Consider the following 27,878-nt stretch of genomic DNA (forward strand, 5'->3'; position numbering starts at 1 on the left):
AATTTAACTAAGGCCTAAAGAACCGAGTTTACACACCCATGAATGCTATTTGCTCATTTCCTGTAGGCAAATGTAAATACAAGCAAAGACTTAAAAAGTATTAGTGAAAAATATAGTTTTCGTCATCATTTACATGTAAAGTTTTATGACCAAATTAAACGTTCTCACCACTAGTCAGTATTTCCCACGATGACTTTTATTTTGAAAAAATGTCTTCCTGACAGGACAGGAGAAATATTTTCCTTCCACAGCCTACAGTTTGACGTTTGTTTTAACTATCATATGCCAGTCAGCTGGCTTATTAAGTTATTTCAAAACAGGAAGTCACCATAGCCATCAAATCAGCGTATTTGACTTAGTTAAAAATTGCCATTTCAGTACACGTTATGAAAACAAACGTGTTTCTTTACCAGAGTAATTTTATGCTGTCACTAAAAATGTCTTTCACCCGCAGTCTATTATTTTCACATTGGCCAAACATAAGCAAGAAAAAAAAAACAATAGTAAAAAACTATAAATAAAATTATCAAATTATCAAATGCTTTTTTGTATTTGAAAATTTATTTTCAAATACTTTACACGAAGGATATGGTCAGGGTATCAGAGTTGGAACACATAAAAAAAAACAACAACAAAAACTACCCAGGATGTTAGAGCTGCATTACCAACCGGGGTAAATAAAACATGGCAGACATACTGATTTCTGTGATTCACACTGTAGTAAATCTACTCGTTTATGAACACGAATGAAAGAAACAAAAGGAAAAACGAAACCTGCAATCCCGCAAGAAGACCAACAGAGGGCAGAAAGCAGCAATAAAAAGTTTTGACGAACTCTACCAATTCAAAGACAATGATCTTCTTCAGGAATTCTTCAGGTCTTTAATACTCAAAGAAGGCGAGCAACAATCACTCCGGTAGCCTACGTCTCTGCTTTATCTGTTTTCTTCTTTTTTTTGTGCTCTCAGTTCAAAGCACACATTTTCTGGTGTAATCACTTGAACTGTAAATGCTGATTGACTAATGGTGCATCAAGAAAGCACAGTCACAAAGTCTTTAGTCCACTTTTAAGTGCACTTCAATATAATAAAGTGAAACGAGCAACTCATTTGTTGCTTGCAAGAAATCAGAATATATGGCACAGTTAGCGTGTCATGCTAACCAGCTCTTAACAATACTGTCCTCTGAGTAATTTAAAATCTGATCCTTTTCAAACAGGTACGCTTCCCATGGTCATAATCATTCGTGATCATCGTAAATAATCCAGATGTGTAAATCTCCAGAGTCTCACATCTCAAAATGGCGGTAGATGCTCTCTACATATTCCAGAACTCTGTGCCAATCTGGTGCATCGTCTTTCAGCATCTCCTCCACCGTCTGAGAAATCACAATAAAACAGCACTCATGATTGTTTCATTTTCATGTTCAGCTTTAACACTTGAGCAAACTCCATATGCGTATCTAAATCCATCACTATCAGTCACGATTAGCTCATTTTAACATCTGGCATGCTTGTCTGAAGTAAATACCAATATCTGTTTGAAAGTGTATTATTCAAGCTGGAACTAATTAATCATGCATCGGTTGATTAGTTTGGGGATGAATGAATCAGTGCATGGTAATTATAAGAATGAGTTATTGAAATGAAACGCAACTGCTTATGAGGAACTCAAGTTGACGCACCAGTGATGTTGAGATTCCAAATCCTTCTCCAGTCTGGAACGCTAGAGTGAGGTTTTCTTTCTGTGGATTAAATTGTCAGCATCATTATAACAATCCTTACCTTAATATGCTTGCATTTAAAGTAGGGCTGCACAAAACTAGAAAAATTTAACTTTGCTTTTTTTCCTGCTATATATATATATTGTGATACGAATACAATTGAACTAGATGAGTTGAATTTGGAAAACAATTATTATTTTAGATTGATTGATATGATTCTGTATGGAAGTTTATATGCATAACATATAAGAAATCTAAATTAAATTAATTAAACAAACAGCATTTGATTTTTTTCCGAGGGGTCGAACTGTATTGAGGTACATACATTAGTTGAATAATCAAATGTAAAACAATACTGCATAGTATTCGTTTTATAAACAATTCAATTCGGTACAATTTCCCTAGTTTTAAATCCTTTACACAGTCACAGGCCTCAAAAACACGTTTATAATCTTATTATAATATATATTTTATTGTATTATATAATTTGAATCCAGACTCAATGTTGCCAATGATCAAATTGCGATATCCATGCTGAAACGGTATATTGTGCAGGCCTAATGTAAAGGTATGTATGATGTGAGTGCTACCTTGTTCTCTGGGCTGAGTCTGTTATATGGTATGTGAGAGGGGAGGTAACTGTGGTAAATGGCACAAAATGCCAAACCGTCCACCCAGCAACTGCTGAAATTGGTGATTTCAATATTCTGTAAAATAGGACACAATATAGTTAGAGATGGACAAATCAGACCAAATTTTACTGCATTTTTTTCTCACTTTTACTCACAAATAAATAGACCAAACACAGTTAGTTTTGTCTATACATGCTGCTTGGTTTTGTCTGAAATAGTTTTGTCATCACAATAACATCTGCGTATGCTTATATTTAATTAACAAAAGTGAACTGTAGACATAAAATGCAGTGTTTTTAATAACTTATGTGAAAAAAAAATCTAAAGACGGGTGATGTACTATGTTCTACCACCATTCAGCATTCATTCATTCATTTTCTTTTCGGCTTAGTCCCTTTATTAATCAGGGGTCGCCACAGCGGAATGAACCACCAACTTATCCAGCATATGTTTTACACAGCGGATGCCCTTCCAGCTGCAACCTAACACTGAGAAACAGCCATACACTCCCATTCACACACACACACACACACACACACACACACACACACACACACACACACACACACACACACACACTACGACCAATTTAGTTTATTCAATTCACCATTAGCACATGTATTTGGACTGTGGAGGAAACCCGAAGGAAACCCACACGACATTGCATGTTTAAGATAATGAGTCTGATCTGAAATTTTGGATATAGGCATTATATCCAAATTATTAGCTCCCCTTTTATTTATCTTTTATTTTTAAATATTTACCAACTGATGTTTAACAGAGCAAGGAAATTTTCACAGTATGTCTGATAATATTGTTTCTTCTGGAGAAAGTCTTATTTGTTTTATTTTGGCTAGAATAAAAGCAGCTTTTAATTTTTTAAAAAACATTTTACAGCCAAAATTATTACCCCTTTAAGGTAGATTTTCTTTTCGATAATCTACAGAACAAACCACCGTTATACGATAACTTGCCTAATTACCCTAACCTGCCTAGTTAACTTAATTAACCTAGTTAAGTCTTTAAATGTCACTTTAAGCTGTATAGAAGTGTCTTGAAAAATATTTAGTCAAATATTATTTACTGTCTTCATGGCAAACATAAAATAAATCAGCTATTAGAAATGAGTTATTAAAACTATTGTGTTTAGAAATGTGCAGGTAAAATCTTCTCTCTGTTAAACAGAAATTGGGCCAAAAAATAAACAGGGGGAGCTAATAATTCAGGGGGTTTAATAATTCTACTTCAATTGTGTATGTGGGTGTCTTCTGTAAATCATCGTAAATGTTTATTATATTGTTTTGTTTTTCTTGTTTAAAAGAAATCTCATATTAATTGTTATTAATTGCATCATTGTATTTGGTTCTTTAAAAGCATCATATAACCCATACCAAATACTATTGAATGGTAGTGTACTAGCTAGCGAGTAACTAAAACAAAACCAAAACTGAACTGGGAAATCCCACAACTTTTCATTTTTAAAACTGTTTATTGTTTCAGCCCAGTAAACATGATTTCCAGGCTTCCTCTAGCAGGCAGAATGATAAATCCCAAGAACTTCCCAGCTCGGGAAAGTGCTTTACAGACGGTCAGTGAAAGGACTGTGGGTGGTCCGTGCTTTCTGAAGCGGAGACAAGGGGGTGTATGGCCGACTGCCAAGTTTGATCTGTCTAGCTTGGTTTGGTTCTCTTGAATACCTTGTAGCCCTGAGTTCTGCATTGGCACCAGCGAAGCAGGGAGTTCCGCCTGGAGCCTCCATGAAGCCTCAGCGACCTGAGTCCTGATGGGAAATCCTCCTGCATCCTGATGGGAAGCAAGATCAAAGTCATTTTTGCATTCCTCATCTATCATTATAGTGTTTCTAATAAGCAAATGTTTATGTTTGATTCACCTCATCCTGCTGACTTTATTTGTTACATCTAAAACTGAAGAGGTGCCTGTTTGTGGGAGTGAATTCTCCACTTTCTTGTCTATTGGACATGTAGAGACATGCATAGATAATAAATCATTTGAGTCGGTATGAGACTGGTATGACAGGATATGAAAAATTGTGCAATAAAATCAGGAATCAGAATAATTTTGTAAACGAAACCCCAGTTTACGCACCTTTAATGGAGTTGGTCATGTTGTTCTGCTGGTCTAAACTTCCTGCTGGAGTTTTACTCTGAGGAGTCTGAAAATTTTAGATAGAAATGTACTGATAAATATTTTAGATGTGTTAATAATAAACAATACAAACATGAAATTTTAAAGTTTTCTTCTCACAGATTCTATTGTGGTAGTGATGGAGGGTTGGGAGGAACCATTTACAACAGCATCAGTGTAATCTGATGGAAGTCTGCACAGGCTCCTACAAAATGATGGAACAGTCCATAAACTTATCATAGGTCACACTGTCTCTTTCACAGACTGTGGGCTGTAAACAATGAATCATTTACAATCACTAAACAATGATCTCTGTTTGACAAATCAGAAATGTCTGCAGCTGGGATCACACAACTGATTCACAATGCATCAGTTTATTGATGGAACTCACTGGATGAACAGATGAGCATAAATCAGACTCGATCCAATTCGATTCTTTGATTTCACAGTTGATCAAGAATACTGTAGATGCCCAAAGGTGTCAATTGTTTTAACTCAAAATATCTCACAGATCTTTGATTATATGCTATGGATGCCCCTTTTTTTGTTTTAAAATAAAAACATATTGTTTTCATTTATGTCTCTTTAAATGCAAATCTCTGGTGCATTTACAGCTTGTGCCTCAGATACTCTGGCAACAACAAATAAAACATCTGAATGTGTTTTAAAGCCTTGTCAGTTTAAACCTCTGCTAAATAGTTTTCTAAGCAAAGATGCAAAGTAGATGCCGACGCTGCAAAGAATTTAGATGCACTGACATGGCTGCAGTAGTTACAATGATATTACGCAGTGACAAAAATAGTGTCCAGTCAGCAGATGAATGAATTTAAATATGGTAAAACCCAACTGTTTAACTCTGGGAGAGTTAAATGAGTATTCCTTTCAGGAATTTGGCCTTCGTCGGCGCATTAGCCTAGTGGTTAGCACGCTGACATATGGTGCAGTAGCTCATCAGGGCATCTCGAGTTTGAATCCTGGCTCAAGGACATTTGCTTACCCTCCCCCCTCTCTCTCCAACCTTGCTTCCTGTCTAAATACTGTTCTATCTAATAAAGGCAAAAACTCCAAAAATAAATCTTAAAAAAAAAAAATAGAGTAGGGAATAGTTCAGGTGGGTCTCGAGAACCCCCCCTGCTTGATAATGGTGGAAGTAGATTATGAATGCTATAGAGTGTCTATGATGTCAATTTAGTTTAGTCAATTTACTCATGTTACATGTTTTTGGTCTGTGGGAGGAAACCGGAGGGCCCGGGAAAAACCCATGCAAACACGGGGAGAACATGCAAACTCCACACAGAGATGCTGACTTGACCAGGTAGTATCTGAGCCAGTGACATTCATTGCTGTGAGGCAATGATGCTAACCATTAGGCCTCCGTACTTCCGTGACAAAGAAATTGGAGGAGTAGGGGTGGAAGGGGGGATTCTTCAAGACAAAGATGGCTAAGGTAAGATACTCTGATTATTTATAGTGATTAAGAAATCGTCTGATTGGTGAATCAGTGTTGGCTAATGAGGACCAGCTGCTATGAATCATAAGCGCATGCTCCTCTCGAAATTGGTTTATAAATAAACTTCACTTAAATTTAAAATATTGTGATGTTTATTTAGTTAGAAGGACTACAATCTTGGCATTTGAAGGATTTCAGAAACATAACTTCTTTTTGAGTTCTGGAACTTTTCAATGCTCAAATGTCTATATTAATTTATTTGAAAATCTACAAATTTAAGCATTTGTGTTTAAAATTCATTTTCAGACATTTTTGATATAAATACTACTCATCTTGACCTCTCTGTGTTGCCAGAGATTTCTCTTTTCCCCTTCATCTCATTCGTCCACAGTTGCTCTATGTGTCCAGTGCTCTTTCCTGAACCCTCCACTCTTCTCTCCAGGCCCCTCAGTGTCGCCGCCCCCTGGTGGCTACCATTGACCTGCTTCATTTTCTGCTTGCTCTTCTCCAACTCTGTTCTGAGGCTCTCCAGTTGACCTTCGACTTCTCTGCGACCCTGCAAGGAATCGGCTAACTGTGTGCCCAGGTCCTGCCTTGCTGCTCTTAAAGTATTCAGCTCCTCCTCGGCTTCTGCTCTCAGTCTGTCTGAAACAACTAGTGCCACTTTCAGGTCTGCCTGAAATTGCTGCCACTCTTCACGTTCAGCCTACAGAAGGATAAAATGATTAAAGTGTAGCATTACTGGGATTGTTATTAATATAATGTATTCATTCATTTTCTTTTTGGCTTAGTCCCTTTATTCATTAAGAGTCACCACATTGAAAACAAGCAAACTCCACACAGAAATGCCAACTGACACAGCCAGGGCTCGAATCAGCGACCTTCTTGCTGTGAGGTGATCATGCTGCCTACTGCAAAACCGTGTTGCCAATATAATATATATATACACAATGGAAATCACAATTAGAGAACAACCTTTTCCTAAAATCCAAGATCACTGCTTAGTCCTATTTGAAGTTTAACTTAAATAAGATCTTAATATTTAAGAGAATTTGGACATCTAAAATGAAAAACTCATACTAGGCTAGTCACAATAAATACTTTTTGTTGTGCTATATATTGTCATAGAAAATATCAAGATAAGTGATGTTATTGCCAATTTTTTTCTTCCACTGATAATAAGATGACAATACATCAGCATGATAATGCAACCGACCCTTTGCAAGTAGATTGACAAGTGATTCGGCCAATCATAATGCTAATATTCTGTGGCAAGTGTCGATCAGTGGTGATATCATCCGCTGAACAAATGACTCGAAACTCAAGATCTCAAGACTAATCTTTTCTGATATAGAACCTTTTCACATTTCCAGGTTTCTCAGTAGCGGAAGTCAAAATAGTTAGGAAAACTGTAAAATGAATGGAACAATACAACAAATATATATATTTTTAGAACCCTATTTGCTGAAATGATAAAAGAAAAACTCCCTGATGATGTTATGAAGACTTTCAGAAAAAGGAACAAGACTGTCTCACACTATTAACCGCAGCCAGAGGAGAGAATAACGTCAAATTTACTGTGCAATGGACGCGGCATTAGAAACACCTCAAGTGTAATTCGTTTTTTGTAATTTGAAGTAAAGATGATATAATGCACAAATACATATGCATGTTTATACGTTTAAAAAAAATCTAAATATTAAAAACTTTCAAGGATTTAAGATGCTGATGACCGTAAAACACATCATAACAGGGTTGTGAAAAAGGTCCATTAGACCGGTGTCCTGACATTTCAATATACCCCTCAGATTTTGTTAGCAACAATGCATTAGAGTGCTTCTGAAGCTGGGGTAGATTAGGTGAATACTACAGCCACATATGACACCGTTCTGATGGGTAACATATTTTGTCATCAAAATATGCTACCTAGTTTTTGAATGGGAGATAGGAAAATCTGACAAGGTAGGACGAATCAACAGACACCGACACAGCCCTACAAAACTCAGAAGATGACAGGTGAGGTAACTTAAACTGCACAGTCTAGAGAGACCCAGATAAACAATGAATTAGTTTTTACTGTCTTTTATAATTTCATAGATGCATTATTGTTATGTCTTGTTTGAGATGACCCTGCTTGCGTCTGTTTGTGATTTATGTGGAAATCAATATGTAACATTTTAATTATATTCAAATGATCCAAACTTCTCATTACTAGACTTGTAGGTGTCACTTTTTTTTTTATTTAATTTTTTTTACAAGTTATGAGTTATTACAAATCTGAATATATCCCTCTTATGCATGCTTCTTTATGAATGAAATCAGTAGGCTATTAATTTTTCAGAAATTATTCACTATTTTGCTGGGTAGCACAAAAGATAAGATAGGAGAGCACTATGGTTGATACTGAAAGCTTGTCGGACAGTGTAAAGTGGGTTTGCAAAGGGTCAATTCAACGTAAACATTTCATTTTACAACAACATTTCATTCTTAGCGTCTTAAGGTTAGAAAATGTGAAAATTCATCATTTCCCATCTGTCAGGAAGCATTGTTTCTAAAGGACTGTTCTAAGCTCATCAACATCTAAATCATTCCTTTACATGTATAAGAAAGATGTCATATATAATCTATCAGCAGAAATGAGTAAGGTTATGTCCATGTATTGCACGATAAGTCGATATATTGATTATTGCAACAGATCTACCACTCATTAGGAGAAAGAATCAAAGGCCAGACTAATCATTGCTGAGGAGGAGCATGGTGTGTGGACAGATAACTGCTCCAAAGTTCACTTCATCAATAAAGCAAAATACATTTGTTTCTCATTGACCCTTATGTATCCCAAAGAGTGTAAATGTGTCAGTGAAAGGTAAAGGAGGAACTGTTATGGTTTAGTGGATGTTTTCTGCAGCAGGAGTTGGGCCAGTTCTCTACTTTTGATCATTGCATCTATGTACACATATATACCTGCTGTATACATAGGCATGAGCCGGTATAAGTTTCTGATGGTATGTTAACCTTGGATAGAATGTTCACGGTATCACGGTATTGTGATTACAGCTCTGGGTATAAAGCAGAAATGTTTTAACCCTTTTTATTCTGAAACATTTATAATATTTTGTAGCAGTAAACATGTCAGGCTCAAAAATTCAAATAAATCATTGACTTCGGCTTAATTTCAAAAACACAGATTTCTTTACAATTTTAAACACCATTTTTGGTGATCTTTTCTGCTGCAAATACTGTTGTGCTAAAAAAACAACAACAACAAAAAAAGTAAATAAAAAATCTTACATAAACCTTGGGAACAGTATAGCAGAAAATTTTGGCGGTTTTAAAACCTTGACTTTTCCAAATGGAGGTATACCTTGAAAACAATTATTGTATGTCTATGTATATACACTGCCGTTTACACATGCCAAGAAAAGGAGGTCTTAAGTGGGTCTTAAGAAGCAGAGCAGTAAACTGAGGATATGAATGTTTTCCTCAATGTTTCCTCTGAGTTGTAACTCAGCTGTGAATCTATGAGGTCAGAAGGCTTTGTTGTGAATCTCACCCCTATGGTGATCATACTGTGCTGCTGTCCACCGCTCACTGTTTGCTAAACACACTCTCGCACACACTATGCTTATATAAAACTGAGGAATTTGAGCATGTTCTGCACGTCTCAGCAAGATTACAGTCTTTCTTCAAAGGCACAAGATGCATCCTGTACTATTTACATGCATTGGAGCAGGGCCTTGTCATATTTATACACACATTCTCAGGAAATCTTACTCTACTTGCAGCTTTGAGCAAGTTCTGGCAAAAAAAGCGCGATTGCTCAATAGCCAGATGTCAAGAAAAACAACAGCGATTCCCTGGAAAGATAAGTTTTTGGTCTATTTAATATTATAATCCTAAAGTAAAAAAAAAAACATGACTGATCATTCTTTTTCTCTTTTATCATCTTATAAACTCTGTCTCAATTCTGCTAGAGACTCAAATAAACACTACTTAAAATATATCATTAAATCATTGCGCAATCCTTACAATAACATTAAGCAGACAGAAAATTACCAGGAAAATCCATTTAGGAAAGGCTGTAAGTGGGGGGAAATTCATAAGAACTTAATTATATACATATATAACTAACAGATAATAAGATTGAAGGGTGGAGAACAACTATGTGGAAACTTTGAGAAAGAGACATAAAACCATCTGGAGGACTGCCAATTACTGAGGTAATTTTGTGGGGAAAAAGAAAAGAAAACATACATCAAACAAAAAATGATAGTATGTTAATGCCAACCAAAGTTATACAATTACATGACTCTGTGATGATCATTTCTATGGCTTTGTAATGTAAACATACAGTATGATACTATATGAATGTTAGTATAGGCAAGTCTTGAGTTCCTCAGCCTGCAAAAGGTTGAAGACCCCAGCTGTGATTAAACAAACAACACTGAAAGAGGATGGGAGTAGGAGAGAGAGAAAGAGAGAGAGAGCAAGGCAAGTCTCAGGACCCTCTTCATCATTCGGAGGCCTCCAGACCCCAGCTGGAGCTGATTATAGCAAGAATACATTACACTTTCTCTGACACACACACACAGGAAAACAGTCATTTGGGGGTATTTAGGTATTTCTGTATTCCCTGAATTGTGAAAATCATATTGAAATCAAGAGTCCTGATTACCCCCATCTACAGTATAGCTTATCAATATTTTAATCGTCAAACCAATATTTAATAAACAATGCTGTTGAAATTGAACCCTATATGCTGGAATACACGACATGATCTTTAATACCTAATAGATTTTAAGGGTGTATTCACACTTTTGAACTTTGCTGTAACTGCTCTTTAGTGTGGTTCATTTAAATAAGTGTGAACGCTGCCATCCAAGCTATGGTGTGCCCTATACAAAGTAAATTGAGACCTCTGAAAAGGTGGTTAATAAATTCTGTTATTAAATGCTCATTTCCATTCAAACGTCTGAGACTTCGTTCATCTTCCAAACACAATTAAATCTTAGAGCTCCGTATGCATCGGTACTGAGACATTGTCATAACATTCCATGTGACTTGAAAAATTATATGAAGCTCCAAAAACCTTTTGTGCGTCTTAAAGAAATGACTTTGTTTGCCTATGTCTCCTCTGTTAGATCAGGGTTTATATTTACTATGGGTAATGTTTGTATGTTGTGCTGCTGACTCTAATGGCACTACATCATTCTGCCTGTAGTAAACACTCACCCTGACTTGATGCGGGAGAGAAGACATTGTTCACAAGTTGTTTTGGCTCACAAAAGTGTTCTTGGAGCTTCGTATGATCAATCATTGAAGTGAAATGGAAAGTTTGGATCATGTTTTTGATTCCTTGTCAATGTCAAACATCTCGGGGCCATTGCTGTATATAGAGTATGAGGGAGCTCCAGGATTACATCTGAAATATCTTGATTTGTGTTCTGAAGATGAATGAAGATCTCAGGGGAGGGGATTAGAAAGACATGAGAGTGAGTAATTAAGTACAAAATTGTAATTTTTGGATGAACTAATGCTTTAATACGAGTGTCAAAAACAGCCCCTTGGAATATATTTTTGCTTATAATACTAAATAGTTCTTATTTTACACATTTTAGAAGCTCACCATGAGCTCTCAACTGAAAAACAGCATTCTTTTTGATATTCGACAAGTTCTGTTGCAAGGTAAGTACATCATAAAACAGCTTTTTCTGATTGTTTTCTATCTGAAGGTTTAATGTTAAAAATGGCTATGTAAATGCTAAGTCAACCAAGACTAAACATACACCAAACAGACATTCAAACACAAACACAGGACATCAACATGACATTAGATTGACATTATACCCCATCGTCGTGGGATGTTGCATTCTGATTGGTAAAAAAATTAGGCTCATGTGAAAAACCAATGTCAGGACAACATCAATGTCCAATGTCAGACAGATATTGTTTTGGTGACTTTCCAACGCAACCTAAAAACAACAAAATATCAACATCTAATGATGTTACAGCTTGACGTTGTGTGGATGTTACTAATATGACGTCGATCAGACATCAGATTTTGATTGCCATACATCAGGGTTTTTCAAAGTCTAAGACAGTGGGCCTCCCTTTTAACACAACTTATCCATTGGCGCCCCCCTCCTCCAAAACACGCACGCACGCACAAACGCGCGCACACACACACAAAAAATTCTGGAGGTTTTCCTGCTACCTCATCATGCTTGGTTTCAAGGTCTCGCCGAAGTTTAGCAGGTCTCATGCTGTCGCTAGCCAAAATATATTGACAAACCACACATAAAGGTCGAGGTTCATCAGCTGGTCCTGTCCACGTAAATCCTAAACTCAAATACTGATCATCATATCGTCGTCTTTTGGGTTTAAGCCCTGAACTTGAAGGCTTTGAATCGGGGGGTCTCAGAAACCGTTCCATTGTATTAACAGGCATATACCTGTATTGGTGGGCTTGCCAAACAGAAGCGAATTCACAGCTATGGCCTTCTGGGTAAAAAAGGTTTTCTTATTTTTGAATTATTATTTTTTTTAGCTTTGTTTAATTAAAACGTTTAAAAATTATAAAAAATACATATAATAATTAAACTTAATAATTATATTTTTATTATATAATATTTTTTCCCGCGCCTCCCCTGACATGCTCTGGCGCCCCCCAGGGGAGGCGCGCCTCACACTTTGAAAACCCCTGCCATACATGATGAATAAATGTCAGTATTAGACCTTAATATGACATTGGTTTAAGGCTCGACGTTAGATGTGGTCAACACAACATAAAATCAACCAAATATCAATGTCATTTCACATTATTATTGGACGTCAAATTAACGCTGTCCTAAGAGGCTGGTGACCTAAATCTAACCTAATATTAACGTTGTGTGTCTGCTGGGTAGTTGCACAACATGATACATTCTTTAAAATCAGCTCAACATATTTGATATCCTGCAACCGGAATGACCCCAAGTTTGTACACTACATAATTTTCTGTGAAATCTATCAACACTGACTGGCCAAATCTACAGAACACTTCTGGATTTCAGTTTCTCATACTCCAGACTTGAAGTCGGGGCAAGCCAGTTTTGTAAACTTGTAAATATTAATTAATATAAGTAAATGCACTCTTGAATTAAAAGCAATATTTGTCCATCACAAGAAGGGTTTTTCTTTATGATGGAAAAAGAACCTTGTTTAAATCCTAAATCATTTCTCCAGTAAGCACACTTCATTTTATTGATGAATAAGGCCGGAATGAAACGGCATTAACACATGTTGGCAATCAACCTTGTTAAAGTCATTACATTCTGTCTTTCTCTCTGCTCACACTCAATGCTTTCCAGCCATCTAGACAGGACAGAAATGACCCCACCTCTGTTTCTCTGGACAGTGGTGATGTTTTAGACATCAGCTCATTGACTCGGTGGGATTTCTAAGGAAGTACCACACCCATCTCACACGATAAGAAGCTTGCTGTTCTTTTTTGGGGGCTTTGCTCAATGCTTGTAGAAGTGGCTCTCTTGACAACCCCTCGCACAAACACTACATAATAACTACACACTACTACAGTATATGCATCTAGAGACTGACACAATGGCCTAATACAAAGTGTAAAAGTTTTTTTTAGCCAAACCCAAAGCCAGTGTGTGAGTCCGGCATTGAGAGCAGTCCATCTGGAACTGATCCGCCAGCTTCTTACATTCAGAACGTGTGTGCGTCTGTGAGAGTGAAACAAAAACTATAGATGGAGGGACCCAAAAAACACACACCCATAGCAGATTTCATTCTCTGCAAGTACAGTCATTATTTGCACATGGTTTTTAGTATTTTAGCAATGTCCGGCAGAGCGAGGGAGAGCTTATTGACATTGTGTGGAAGTCAAATTGAAACTGGGCATATTACAAAAAGTGATGCATAGATCTCATGAGTGAATGTGATATTTGTATGGTTGTGTGAAAGAATTATTGAGTATGTTTACATATGCAAATTTAAGAAAAAGTAAGGACATTTTGTTTAATTTAGTTACAGGCTTCTTATCTCTGTCCAAGTAAACATGGCAAATGCGTTATCGAATATTTGTAAAATTGCACATCAACAACAAGACCAATTGTTGACTAAGAGGAGTGTATGCATGCTGGAAGAGGTTACAGTCAGTCCAGCTGCATTATCTGTTAGTTAAGAGGTGTTTATACAACACAGAAAACCTTTTATATGTTTTGGCCATTCATTTAATGTGAAATGGCATTTTGGTGGCCTAAAAGTGGAAACCTTTGAAAAACCTCTGACTTTCTTTTACATTTAATTGAAATCTAAAACCTAATATTTCAAAACAACACTGTTAGCATCCCTGTCAACTATAAAAAGCTTGATTTTGTGAAATATTGACATCATGCATATGCATATTATAGTTTAGTCTATAGGTGTAAACAAGTACTTGACAACCAAAACAACAATTGTGCACAAATTACCGGCCCAGTATGGCCAATACAACTTTTTTAGTCCTTTTTGCATAATTGTGTGTTTGGGGATAATCTTTACATTGTTATATGTTCACCCAACTTAATTCATAGGAAAAACCTTTCCATTTTGCTCATCATTGCTGTATAAATGTAACCACGAAATTTGCAAAAATGCCACAGACAAATTGTTCTATGGAAAATGCAGCAAAAACTAATTCAGTAAGACTGATGGCCTATTCATACCAGAGACAACAACCATGACAATGAAGCACAGTTTCAAAATTCAATCTTCATTTAGTCCAAACCACACCTATGATGATAATGACAAAGAGGAACAATCCCATTGTCCCAGATCATTTTAGGATTTTTTTTTACAACAAATAAACAATTAAAACACTGACAATCCATCCTGCTTTACTTAGAAGAGCTACTGAGGGTTATTAAAAGACTTTTGAACTTGACATTGAGAAACTGCATCACTGCATGAATGCTAATATTTTACATTTATGGTTTTTGGTGTGAACAGGGCTTAAAGCCTATTTTTGACATTTCAAACTGAATTAATTTAAGATTTTCATGATTATTATATATTAAAATGTTCCTAAATTAATACTTTTTTATATCATTTTTTTTTTGTAATTATCTAAAATTTGTAAAACTGTTCTGTCTGGGTCATGAAACTGATAGCCGTGCGATATTCTGCAAAAAAACATCACTTTACAGCCTCTTCACCTTTGTGCATTACTCCAACCACATACAGCGACAAGCAGAGGACACTTTACAATTTGACAAATATTGCAGCTGTTGGACAACATAATGTACTTTTGAGGCTTTTTTAATCAAGTATGTAGTTGTTTAGATTTTAACTATGCAGTTTATTCATAAGGATAGTGTCTATTTTAAAACATTTATAATTTCTGAGATTCAGTGCAGCGGCCGCCATCAGCCTATCTGAGCAGACCAAAGAAAGTGACGGTTGACGTTCCACATCAAGATGGCTACAGAGACCGCATAATAAGTCCTTAGAGGGAGAAAAACTCAGCGTTTTCTCAACATAAAAGTTTCAAACTACAGCTGAACAAATCATTATAAATCAGATAAGTGACATTCAAAGTTGATCTCTCTATTTTGTATGTTGTAGTACTGTATTTATACCACTTAAACTGGTAGTGTGTGCTTTGCTTTGTTTTTTCCGGGATTAATTATTACGATATCCTGATTTAAACAGAAAAATACTGGGAAATCTCTGTTGATGACATTGCATTTTATGCCATCAAGTCTTATAATCATAAAATGTGAGAAAAAATTACCTGTTTTATCATCACTTTAGACATTAGGCTGGAGAAAAATACAAATACTAGCTCTAAAGTAATGTTGGTGAATGAGCAACGGTTTCTGCTGTTCTGACGTCAGTTGCAGATGTGAAGGAATAATGGAAGAAAGTAGTTCCATGTGCAAAAGGGTTTTCGTGACTCTCTTTGTTTGTTTTTCTTTTTTATAAACACCAGTGGATCTCAAACTTTTTTACACCAAGTACCACCTCAGAAAAAAACTGTCTCTCCAAGTACCACCATAATGATCAGTATTAACATACAATAGTGTAGTAGGCCTGATTAAGCAGCTACAGCACTGCACAGTTCTAAAGTAATATTCATATTTTTGCTATTTTTGAAACATTTTCAAATATATAATCCATCTACATATGACATATTTGTAAAACCTTTTTAATCTAAACATTAACTTATATGTAGATTGGTAGGGAACCTGTTTTTCTCAGAGGATGTCAAGCTTACAAAACATTACTGCACCCTGATAAAAGTTTTATTTTGGAGAAAGTTAAAAAGCACTGCAGTGTTTAGGTGTTTTGTGTTTGTCTGAGATAATAAGTCTAAGTAAATTATATTCCATACAAAATATGAAGCTGATCAGATGCCGATGCCGCTCTGTGGCCTGAGGGTTGGGGACCACTGCTCTAGTGCGTATCTGCTCTGCAAGCACCATGCACCTCTTTCTCTAGTTCTGCACCAATTGGATTGATTTTTAGCAGCTGATGACAGGATGCACTAAAGTAAACATACTAAGCACATCCCTTTAATCGTAGGCTTTAGAGAACAGTCAATGCTGACCACATTAATTATCTTACACATCAAGTGATTAAAATTGTATAAATTTTTTTTCCATGACTCAGTGATTCCCCTGCGTACCACTAGAAGTAAGCCCTTGTACAACTAGTGGTACGCGTACCACAGTTTGAGAACCACTGATATACACGATTATGCTGTCGAACTGTTGTATAAACACAACATCACACTCGTAACAGTGCAATAAGGGTGTATATCGGATATACTGTCAAATCGCACTGCTACTCGTGTGATATTGCTCATGTATGACTTACACTGCACCAGTCAAGAAAAAAACAAAAATTATTCATTTGGTTTTGGTTTCTTTAAAAACACCAATCATTCCTTTCGTCCACTGAAGTGCATGTAAGTGCACTTAGCGGTAGAGTTGCATTATACAGAGATATGTGCACTCACAGGAAGAAACACACACTCACTCTGTTGTTTGGTCAGTGATTCGTTACATGCTGACTTCTACTGTCACAGCAGGCAAACAAAAAAGTTTTGTTCTTGCAAGAGCTGAACTGAATTCCCCACATCCCCCTCAGTATCTCCGTTCACTCCCTGTTTCCATCTGTGTCTCAAACACTCCTACTTATTCAGGCCTGACACCTTCTATAGCTGCTTTGTGAGCACTGTTCTGTTCTTTAAATGTTGCTGTAACTAACTTGAATAAACCTTCTCTCTCTGTGCAAGTGTAAGAGAAATGCACAACTGGAATCCCACTTTCTCTGTTCTTCCCTCCCTTCCCCTCCTTCCTCTCAAAAATAGATATTTTTTATCTGATTCTCTAAAAGAAGATTTTAGCAGAACCACAACACAAACACACAGACACACACAAAACAATGTCCATTCCTCAGCTAAGACAGGAAGGGAGTGATTTGTAGGATTGCATGTCCCAGAAGCCTCTTCTGAAGCTGACAGGCTGTTATCAGACTCTCCCTGACCTGCACCTCTGGGAACAATGTGACTTCCTGTTGCATTTCTTCAAAAGAGGGAATTTTGGACACTGAAGTGTCAAGCACACACTTATGGAGTCAAATCAGTCTCAAAAATAATACATTTCCAAAATAAAACGTATACATCCACAACACAGTTCACATTTACAAAATCCAATTTGTAAGTTCAAAACACAATTCATAAATACAACACAATTTATGAATTCTGAAGTAAAAATCATAAATATTTTTGCCAAATGAACAGGATTTGTGTATTTTTAAATCTTGTTTTAAATTAATAAATTTGATTTGTAGGTAAGTAAGTAAAGGATTATTTATATAGCACCTTTCCCAGACATTGCGTCACAAAATGCTTTACAAAAAGAGAAAACAAGTAAAAGAACACATAACAATAAAAGAAACATTTGAAAACATATTAAAACAAGTTAAGAATCCAAATACAGAAACACTAATACTGTTAATTAAGAGCTTGACCATAAAGATGTGTCTTTAAATGCTTTTTAAAAGTTCAACTGATCCCAGAGATCTCAGTGTTATAGGGAGAGAGTTCCAACGCCGTGGGGCCACCACGCATTTGTGTATTTATTAATTGCGTTTGAATTACTGAATTGAATTTCTGTATTGTAACGGTTGCCGTATATTGGTAGAATTTTTGCGTCCCATTCTCTCTCTTTTTTTTCTCTCTTTCTCTCTCCCCATCTCTACCTGTCATATCCTCTAGGTCCGCCTTCGCGGAAGCCGATTGGTCAGGAGACCAGTCACTCATCATTGGGTGACGTGGCGCTGTCACATATAAGGACGCCAGGGAGAGCGGATGACAGCGCGCTTTTCCTTTGATCCCGTTTTTGTGTATTTTTGCCGACATGATTTTGTTATTCGTTAATTTTGCTTAACTTTCGTTTGGATAAAATTATTTAGTATATTTTCTGCCCATTTTTGAATGACTTTGATTTCTGAACAAATATATTTGATTGTTTGTTTGTTACTTTTGGTACAACTCTTACCTGACAAACCAAAAAAAGATCATTGAGAGTTGACTTTGTCCTCAGAGTAAGGCGGACAGGGAAGATGTCGTACGACTTCCATCTTACATACACGTAGTCAATCCATTGTTTAAAACACCAGGTAAGAAAGTGAATGCCACTTATGTATTTGCTTTGTTTTTAGTTCAGAATAGGTAAGATTACGGTGCTCGGCGCTGAAGATTTTTCTTTCCTTTTTCTTTTCATGTTTCTAGCGAGGTAAGGGGTTTGCTTATGAGTTAAAAATGTTTTGTTATATTTATTTCTTTGATTTGGCTTCACTAGCGTCCCCTTACTCTTGAGTTAACTAATTTTGTTTGATACTTTGTTTAATTTGTTACTTTATTGTTGTAAATATTTTTTCTTATTGTATATATATTTGGGCATTATTCTGATTTCACTTTCTTTTTACATTAAATCACTTTTGTTGGCAGTTTTGTTGTTTGTGTCTTTTACTTTCACCCATCATCTTGTAAAAGTACCACACCTTTTAAATGTTATTACTTTTACCCTAGACTGACATCAAAGAGGTTGTAACAGTATTTATGAATTGTGTTTTGAATTTCTGAATTGGATTTGTGTATTTATGAATCACGTTTTCAATTTACGAATTGGATTTGTCCATTTTTGAATCATGTTTTGAATTAAAGAATTTAATTTGTGAATTTATGAATTACATTTACAATTTATGAATTGGATTTGTGTATTTATGAATCAGGTTCTGAATTAATACATTGGATTTGTGTATTTATGAATTGTGTTCTGAATTTCTGAATTGGATTTTTGCATTTATAAATTACATTGACAATTTATGAATTGGATTTGTGTATTCATGAATCACGCTCTGAATTATTAAATTGGATTTGTGAATTGTGTTTTGAATTCATGAATTAGATTTGTGTATTTTTGAATTGTGTTGTGGATGTATGCATTTTATTTTGTAAATGCATTATCTTTGAGAATGATCTGGCTCCATACACAATGACTGTCATGGATTAAAGAAGGTGAAACGGAATGTGTCAACAAACGTTTAATTTACCTGAATCTTCTCCTTACAACTTCTCAGTTCCTCCTTCATCTTCTCTCTCTCCACCAGAAAACAATGTAATAGATCTGAAAAACATACAGAAATGTGATTCTCACTGCTGATCACATTCTAAACAATAAGCATGTTTACATTAACACCAATACGTTGATAATGCACAAAAATCAACTTATTGAAATAACCTGTTGTTCTGGTGTACATGCAAACCATAACCTGACAATGCAAGTTATTAATGAGTAGTGACATTAGAGTGTAATAAATTGTCCATCTAACTCCAAGTACTTAATTTGTTATGTCAGTTGTCATAATGAATAAGAAGAGTATTGCAGCATGTCAGTGGGAAAATGACTGCTCTTATACAGTATGATTCTTTCAAGATGCAAGTATTTGAAGTTCTTCTACTTGTGCTACACAAGAAGAAAACACATTTTTATAATTCTTTGGGTCAAGAAAGCATCTGAATTTGTGGTATAATTCCTCCTCCCTAACTACTAAGTGTTTGCTCTGTCTGGAAGTACTTACATCCACACGTGTTAAGCACATGTCAATGTCATATCACATGAAAAAGCAGGTAAACGCATTTACATGGTTGTCAAAATCATCATAATGGGGCAAAATCTAGCTGTGATGATTGGTTTATGTTTAAGCTGTTTTTGGTCTTACTCTAAAGCAAAACAGGTAAATGTGTTGATGACCACTTGGATTTTAGGCTAAATGGAATAATCAGGTTTAGAACATGCATGTTAACATATTCAATGGTAGTATTTGTTATGTAGATAATAAAGTAGTTACTAGGCCCACACGGAATCTGCACGCGCAAAACTCCGCAGATTTTCCGCAGAGTTCTGCAGATTTTTACCCCATCGTTAATTCTGTTTATTTACTTGGGTAAATGTGTGTAAATCTAAATTTATTTAATTTTTTAATTAATTACAGTAATATTATTGACTAATGTGAAAATGTTCATATAATTTATGTACAATGCAGTTTGTAAAGCAATATTTTCTGTCTTTTAGTAGAGATATTATATAAGAGACTTGCTTTGTTTACCAAATAAAGTGAATCTGATTAGATTTGGAATTTAAACATTAAATAGACGTTAAAAATGTATTACTTTTTATTTCACATATTAGGGTTTTAGTTATGATACTCCCAAAATAATTCAGCAGAAATCTGCAGATTTTTACCAAAATAGCAGCCAAAATAGGAAAAAACTCAATATGTAAAGTGTGTTACTTTTAATTTACCACAGTGATAAAACCATTGAAATGCATAACCTCAAAAGGCTTAGTAAAAAGACACAGCAACAGTATGATAAAAGACATAAATGACATAAATGTTTGACATAACACTTTGTAATCAACATGTAAGTATTTACAACATATGTGTCTGAGGTTTAGAGTTTAGGACTGACACTGAAATTCAATTTTAATCTCAGTTTTAATCTCAATTTTAATCTCAGTTTATAATAATTAAACCGTGAAAGCGATTATGTCTGCATCGCTCTCTAAAAACAATGAGAATGTGCACAGTTTGTGCAAATATGTGCCTAGTCCTGAATTTAAGGAATGAATAAGTTTAAAGAATGAATAAGAAAGACACGCCACAACATTTCCTCTCACCATTTAGTATGTGTGTGGATTCTTCAATGTTGCTGAGCTGCAGTGTGTTCAAGCACTCTTGCAGAAGTTTTGCATCCACTTCTGTGTTTCCATTTAAACACACACCTGAGACATAAGACACATTCTCAAGTCCCTGTGTCATATTCAGTCCCTCCTCCTCTTTTCCAGGACCTGTTTTACAGACCAATATTGGCTCATTCTGAACGCTGGATTCGAGAGGTGGACTGAGTGTATCCTGGGAGGTTTCAGGGGTGCCTGTGTTTGTGCAGTTGGAAATGGACACCAGCTGAGTTTTTGGTGACCAGGTAGAAACAACACTATATGGTGAAGTGGGAGGTGTTTCATAGGTGTCCACAGCAGCGCCTGCAGAAAGACAGACATAGAGCTCTTAGACAGATGCTTCTCTGAATAAAACATTTCCTGACATTATAACTTTGTGCATGGATTAGTCTGTCACAGAAATGAAACTTTATTTCGGTTATTCATGGGATGTACAGAAAGTGGTTAATATTCATGGTTTCAGGGGACAAGAAGACATCGCCTGGGTACAGAATGATGTGACTATTAAATGAACTGAATGCTAAATCTTTTAAAACACTTTATCTAGATAGATGACGCTATTATCAAGATTACTTTCTAAATCATATTTGCTTCTTGCTTTTCAGGGAAGTATCTTTTCATGACTATTTTCATCATTTGAAAACAGTAACAAAACATTTTAAAAATGTATGTGTTTGTACATAATAAATAAAAACTAGAATCAGTTTTACATTACACTCTAGGTATCACACATTACAATTTAGGTGTTGTTGAATGACTGTATGTTCATCGTAGACTAGGGTAGAATATATCATTTCAGCATCGATATAGCAATGTAATCATTCGAAATAGTCGCATCGCGAGTATATGCAATATGAGTCTGGATAATAATTTATCCTTTTTAATTTATGTGTTTTTTTAAGCCTCGGGCAGAAGTTTATTGTTCAGGCATAACAAATTGTAAAATTTTTAATTAATTTTATTGAATTATATATAAAATGAAGTATTATTTTACATTTGATTATTCAATTACTGTATAACTGAGGCTGCACAATGGCACAGTGGGTAGCACATTCGCCGTACAGCAGAAGGTTGCTGGTTCGAGCCTTGGCTGAGTCAGATAATATTTCTGTGTGAAGTTTGCCTGTTCTCCCCGTGTTCGAAATTGTCCGTAGTGTATGTGTGTGAATGAGTGTGTATGAATGTTTCCCAGTGATGGGTTGCAGCAGGAAGGACATCTGGACAAGTTGGCGGTTCACAGCCCCAGATCAATAAAGGGATTAAGATGATAAGAAAATGAATGAATTAATGTATAATTGAATTCTGTTTGATTCCCTGGAAAACAACCAAAGACTGTCAATTTGATTAGTATCTTTTTCATTCATTGATTTTCTTGTCGGCTTAGTCCCTTTATTAATTCAGGGTCGCCACAGTGAATGCCCTTCCAGCCGCAACCCATCTCTGGGATACATCCACATACACATTCACACACTACGGACCTGTACCGCATGTCTTTGGACTGTGGGGGAAACCGGAGCACCCGGAGGAAACCCACACGAAGGCAGGGAGAACATGCAAACTCCACACAGAAATGCCAGCTGAGCCGAGGTTCGAACCAGCGACCTTCTTGCTGTGGGGTAACAGCACTACCTACTGCGCCACTGCCTCGCCCTGTATCTTTTTCATTATTGAATTTATCTATGCTTGTAGATTGTTTATTATAGTTAATTCACTCCCTTAATCATCACAACCAATCTAAAATTCGAAATTCCTTCCAAATAGTTATTAAATTTATCGTGGTGGAATTGTGTTATTATCGCAATATATATCCTAGAATAAAACAATTTTTTAAATATTGTGCATCCTAACCGTATACTTTGTTTTACACATTAATCGATATATAAAACATAATAAGAAAAACTGGGAAAACTACATTTATATTTAAAGTCTGTGGATGGCAACTTATTGTGTTTGTGCTGTTTATAAATGTTTTTTTTGGATTAGCAGCTTTTGGAAAATATCAGCTTACATTGTTGTCTGTTATTCACTATATAAGAGCTTTAAATAGTTGGAACATTGTGACTAAATCATTAGATAAAATTTATGAAACACCAATTATGTTTTTACATTTTACACAGCTTGATATTACTGTATTATTATTATTATTATTATTACTACCACTATTATTGTTATTAGAGGAATCACCATATTATTCTGAAGTATTTATTTTACGCTCCAGATCTGATTTGACTTTTTAAAATAAATTTATCTAATTTGCTGTCAAAAAAAGTCCAGATTCAGAGTTAGCTTTTTCTGAATCCAATCCAAGAAGAGCGGATTTGATTGGATGTGTGTGAGTGTGTGGGTGTTCTTCATTAAGAAGTCTCCCTGGGTGGGAAAGGTTTGCTGAGTCAGTGAGTCTGAGAGATCTGGACACCACCAATAACACAGAAGAGAGCACAATACTGTATGCCAATAATCTCTCTCCTCTCTCTCTCTCGCTCGCTCTAATATATTTAATAACTGTCCTGCAGTTCCATCTTTTTCAATATTCCTGTGACTGGAAAAAATATACTTCACTCAGCACTATTTATTCCTTAATTTATTTAAATGTTAAAAAAAATCTCAGTTTTTATGATTTCTCAGATCTCTGGGTCATGTCAATAAAACAACAAGTATGTGCATCTGTGTGTGTATATTTGTTGTCAAAAGCTAGTTACCTGAAGATCCATGTCGCTCTTTTCCAGAATTATTCCCCATATTACCAACAGCTTGCTTCAGTCTAGTGGATAATAAAAAAATGTATTCATACACAATTTAATTCCACACATGCTACACATCACAATCTTTATCTACTCTTGATATATACATAATACACAGTGAGTTTGTGTATATCTCCACTCATGCTCATTCTTTTAGGTCTCTGATATACTCTGGTAGGGCAATTTGAATGTGGCTTGTGGACAAATTTGCATGAAAATGCAAACGCACATGCAGACACTGTGTTAAACTTACACTGCTGTGAGATTATAAGGAATAAATAAATTAAGGAGGCAAGGGAGTGTTGTAATACATTTTGTTAATTAAAAATAATGATAAAGAATGTAAGAAATACTACAATCAATAGAATTTACTGACAATCATTACTTTTTCATTTTATTTGGTCAAAATAATATCAGGTCTACTGATAAATGGCACCATTTGGCTGGTTTCTGATGAAAAGCACACAAGCACCTTACATCATTGTATGTTCAACAGGTAGAGTAAATTGTATTGTTTGCACAGTAACTTTTTATAGCCATCCAGTCTGATGACAGTGTAGCCAGAGCGTGGCTCAAAACATGGTCATATATTTGTGATCACTATTTTAAAAATAGTAATAATAGTAAAACGTTGTTAACAAATATGGCGAACTTAGTACAAATTCCTAATATTAATATTAATTTCTAATATTAGCCTACTGCTATTAAAAATGTTAATGATCGGCTAAGTGTTTTTGGTAGACGAATCACTTTGGCTATGTAGTCAAATACATTACCGGTTACATTTTGCGTGCATGCGCTCTCATTTAACGCTAAACGTTATTGTTACTTCTACCGTTTTAATATTCTAATGCTTTTTAATTTAATGAACTAGCAACTTTAATCCAAAGTACTAAAGTAAATAGCAGATTACGGACACAATATGGTAAAGAATTGTACATAAATGACTAAAAAAAACATAAAACAACAATAATAGTGTTTGTTGTTTACCTACCTTATTTAAAGTCTCGTGTTCGGCGGAAAAGACAAGCTGGAAAGTTTTACATGTTGTCGCTGGTGGTGTCGCACCTCTTCACGGGACGCGGAGCAGAGTAGACCACGATCCGACTCCAGGATGTGGGTACAGTATATGAAGTTCGGTTAAAAAACTGTCCTTTTGCCCCCTCATGAGGTCTGAGTCGTAGTCTACTGCTGGAAACAGCATAAACTGGATCTAAAGCTTCATGAACACTCGGCTTTTGAATAACGTTACCAGTCTGTGTTGCAGTCATCGAGTTACTTTCCAACGGTGTCACGTGTGAGTTTGCTATAAAGTGAATTTTCTCTTCATTAGTCTCATCATCATTAGCGTTTATTATAATAACTCAGACAGGTGTGATTTGGTCTTTAACATCTGACCTGATGCTGGCCTTGATCCTTAAGGCTTACCTTAAGCACTGCGAAAGACTTTTAAGATTATGTTGTTTATCTGAATCTGACCTACTGTAAAAGGCTGAAAGCCAATAAGCTGAATTGATTTTATCACAATAAAAATATACACCCTAAACTATACACAAATAATTTCTAAGGTTCCATTAAAAACCTTTATCATCATTATGAACCTTTTATTTAAAAGTTTTTAGTGTAAAATAGTTATTTAGAATATTACAATGTTCACCCCAGTAGAACAATTTTGAGAACTAAAAATGGTTCTGTTTTACTGCAATAGAAGAAACAAATGAAACTTTTTTTTTCAACAGAGTATCATAATAATCTATGGCTTTGAAATAAAAAAGAAAAAGAATAATTGAATTTTGTTTTTTATTCGCATAAAAGGTAAATGCATACACTTCTAAATGCACATCTTATAGGATCAGGGCTCTAGAAAACTGCAGCAGCAATATAAAAACCACTAAAATAAGTATTTAAAAAGATTATAAATAATACAAAATGTATAAGAACATTGAAATGTCTACATTTAGTTGCATTCTGTGTGCATACAGTACTGTTTAATAATGCCATATTCTCTCTAGACGAGCTGAGAATCAATCAGTTTAAGCAGCTTCTGACTCACTCAAAGTCTACCTGTATGTTTACACCTCATTAACAAGCTTTAATAAATATATTCACTGAACTAATCCGCAGGAAGTGATTTAGCTTAGGGAACATGCCTGTCATAGTGGGTGTTATTGTGACTGTAAATAAACTTGTCATTCACAGATGTGCAAATCATGCCTGGTGTGTGGCCTTGATTCAGCATATTAAAATGAAGTGAAGTTTACAATGTTGCATGACATCATCATACAATACTCCTCGGTGAAATTACACACATTTAAATAAAATGCAATTTTACAAGGATGCCAATTCAGTAAATGACTCATCAGATAATGAACAATTAGTCACATCTCCTGAACCATTGTTACAAATTTGATCAAAAAAACACAAACTACTCAGGGCAAACCCGCTTTCTTTCACAAAGGCACTGTCCAAATCACTTTTGACTAGATGGTTGACTATGCTCCATCTTACATAGTAAGACCTCACAAGTCTCTTCTTATTCATATGCCAGCTTATGTCTTCACAGGCTGCTGGGTGTCACTGATGTTTTTGATTGGTTCTTCTTGTTGGTCATTTTTAATGGATGCCATGCCAGCATTGGCCGGAGCCAGACGGGCTTTAGCTGATGGGGATCCAGGACTATCGGCATTCATGGCAGGTCTGGACATCCATTGCAGGATGCGGGTGGATGGTCGGTGGTGAAAAGTGAGTTGGCGAGAGCTGTAGCCAGACATCGCAATACCCAAAGCACCCAAAACAACAGCCACCCGGGGCAATATGAGATCCTGGAACTTGCTGGTCACTGTTTGTACGGCTGACGTCTGGAAGAGAGTCAAAAATCATGGTTAGTTTGAATGATGACAGACATCAACTTTTAAGTCATGTATAAGTAGGAGCACCTTCATTAGTTAATGTTAGTAAATATTGAAAACAATTACTGAACGCACTAAAGTAAATCGTGATAATTCTTTAACTGCTTAAAATGGGTTGTAATTGCATCAAACAATACTCTCATGTAATAATGGCTAATTAAAGGCTTAATCTGTTATAATAATGACTGAAATTGGACCGTATGGAATGTTGGAAAAACAAGTATTCAGTATTACTTCAATATCTAATCAGCTTCATGTGTTTAGCACTAAAGTACTGCTCTAATTCAGGTATAGCTACACATATTTCACATATGAACAATTATAAACATATGAATATGTTCAGACTTACACTAAAGTCCCATTAGTTAACAAAAAGTAATACGTTTATTACATTATTTATTAATCTTAACTAATTTCACTTAATAAAAAACTTTAGCTTTAGTCCATTAAATGTTAAGATACAACTTTTAAATTTAATAATGTATAACTAAATGTTACAGTAAACACTAGCAAAATGTATTAGATGTGTTTTCTGTTAGTTCAAGTTAACAAATGTACTTAATAGAATTTTATCATAAAGTGTAACCTGTATTTTCAATTTTATAACCTGCACATCTGTACAGACTCTCTCACTCACCTGCAAGTAACGAATGTATCCTGCAGTAGGACGTGGGAAACCAAAAATCATATCAAGTTTGTCAAGGCCTCAGATGTTTGTTTGTTGGCAGCACCTATTCCTATGGTTCCTTGTTTCTTTCCTTTCTGATAGAAAGATGCTTTAGCTCACTCGGGTAGAAGTGGATCTGTGACCGTCTTCCTCTGATCTGTGCTTATATAGACAGTCCCCATCTGTCTGTCTGTCTCCTTTTCAATGAGATTACCAAAAGAGGCTAGCACGCACATGGACATGCTAGCTATGACGACAGGGGAGACAGCAAGGGCTGCGAGGTTAAGTTGTTGTGAAGGACAACATTCTGCTATAGCTC

General features: G+C 35.6%; 2 protein-coding genes across 4 annotated transcripts; both read right to left on the minus strand.

The window, feature by feature from the left end:
* Positions 1 to 178: 178 nt before the first annotated feature.
* Positions 179 to 25,083, minus strand: si:ch211-195o20.7. 3 transcript variants are annotated; one of them, XM_087290580.1, is made up of 12 exons: positions 24,978 to 25,083; positions 23,942 to 24,003; positions 21,183 to 21,545; positions 19,555 to 19,628; positions 6,288 to 6,655; positions 4,620 to 4,704; positions 4,461 to 4,527; positions 4,246 to 4,324; positions 4,052 to 4,157; positions 2,313 to 2,429; positions 1,684 to 1,743; positions 179 to 1,377 (listed from the first exon to the last, which is right to left on the minus strand). In XM_087290580.1, the coding sequence occupies exons 2-12, from the start codon at positions 23,979 to 23,981 to the stop codon at positions 1,288 to 1,290; spliced, it is 1,449 nt and encodes a 482-aa protein (XP_087146706.1). In that variant the 5' UTR covers positions 23,982 to 24,003; positions 24,978 to 25,083; the 3' UTR covers positions 179 to 1,287. The 3 variants fall into 3 exon arrangements, 2 of the variants coding, with proteins under 2 accessions (XP_087146706.1, XP_087146705.1); XM_087290579.1 differs by having other exon boundaries at positions 6,282 to 6,655; XR_015513403.1 differs by lacking the exons at positions 179 to 1,377; positions 1,684 to 1,743 and having other exon boundaries at positions 6,278 to 6,655.
* A 1,100-nt stretch (positions 25,084 to 26,183) lies between these two features.
* On the minus strand, positions 26,184 to 27,624 carry zgc:193593. Its single transcript, NM_001128717.1, has 2 exons — positions 27,530 to 27,624; positions 26,184 to 26,841 (listed from the first exon to the last, which is right to left on the minus strand). Exons 1-2 carry the CDS (start codon positions 27,578 to 27,580, stop codon positions 26,533 to 26,535), a joined length of 360 nt encoding a protein of 119 aa, NP_001122189.1. The 5' UTR covers positions 27,581 to 27,624; the 3' UTR covers positions 26,184 to 26,532.
* Positions 27,625 to 27,878: the final 254 nt, after the last annotated feature.

Source organism: Danio rerio, chromosome 17 (genome assembly GCF_052040795.2).
Source record: "Danio rerio strain M-AB ecotype USA chromosome 17, GRCz13ab, whole genome shotgun sequence".
In the NCBI taxonomy this organism is placed as follows: domain Eukaryota; kingdom Metazoa; phylum Chordata; class Actinopteri; order Cypriniformes; family Danionidae; genus Danio; species Danio rerio.

What these genes read in the sequence shown, in the direction of transcription:
- si:ch211-195o20.7 (XM_087290579.1), bottom strand. Translation starts at nt 23,981, where the DNA reads ATGGGGAATAATTCTGGAAAAGAGCGACATGGATCTTCAG. An exon ending in AATAAAGTCAGCAGGATGAG is followed by an intron (nt 4,158 to 4,245) that starts GTGAATCAAACA and finishes GCTTCCCATCAG; the next exon opens with GATGCAGGAGGATTTCCCAT. An exon ending in GACTCAGCCCAGAGAACAAG is followed by an intron (nt 1,744 to 2,312) that starts GTAGCACTCACA and finishes TTTAATCCACAG; the next exon opens with AAAGAAAACCTCACTCTAGC.
- zgc:193593 (NM_001128717.1), bottom strand. Translation starts at nt 27,580, where the DNA reads ATGATTTTTGGTTTCCCACGTCCTACTGCAGGATACATTCGTTACTTG. An exon ending in GATACATTCGTTACTTGCAG is followed by an intron (nt 26,842 to 27,529) that starts GTGAGTGAGAGA and finishes ACTCTCTTCCAG; the next exon opens with ACGTCAGCCGTACAAACAGT.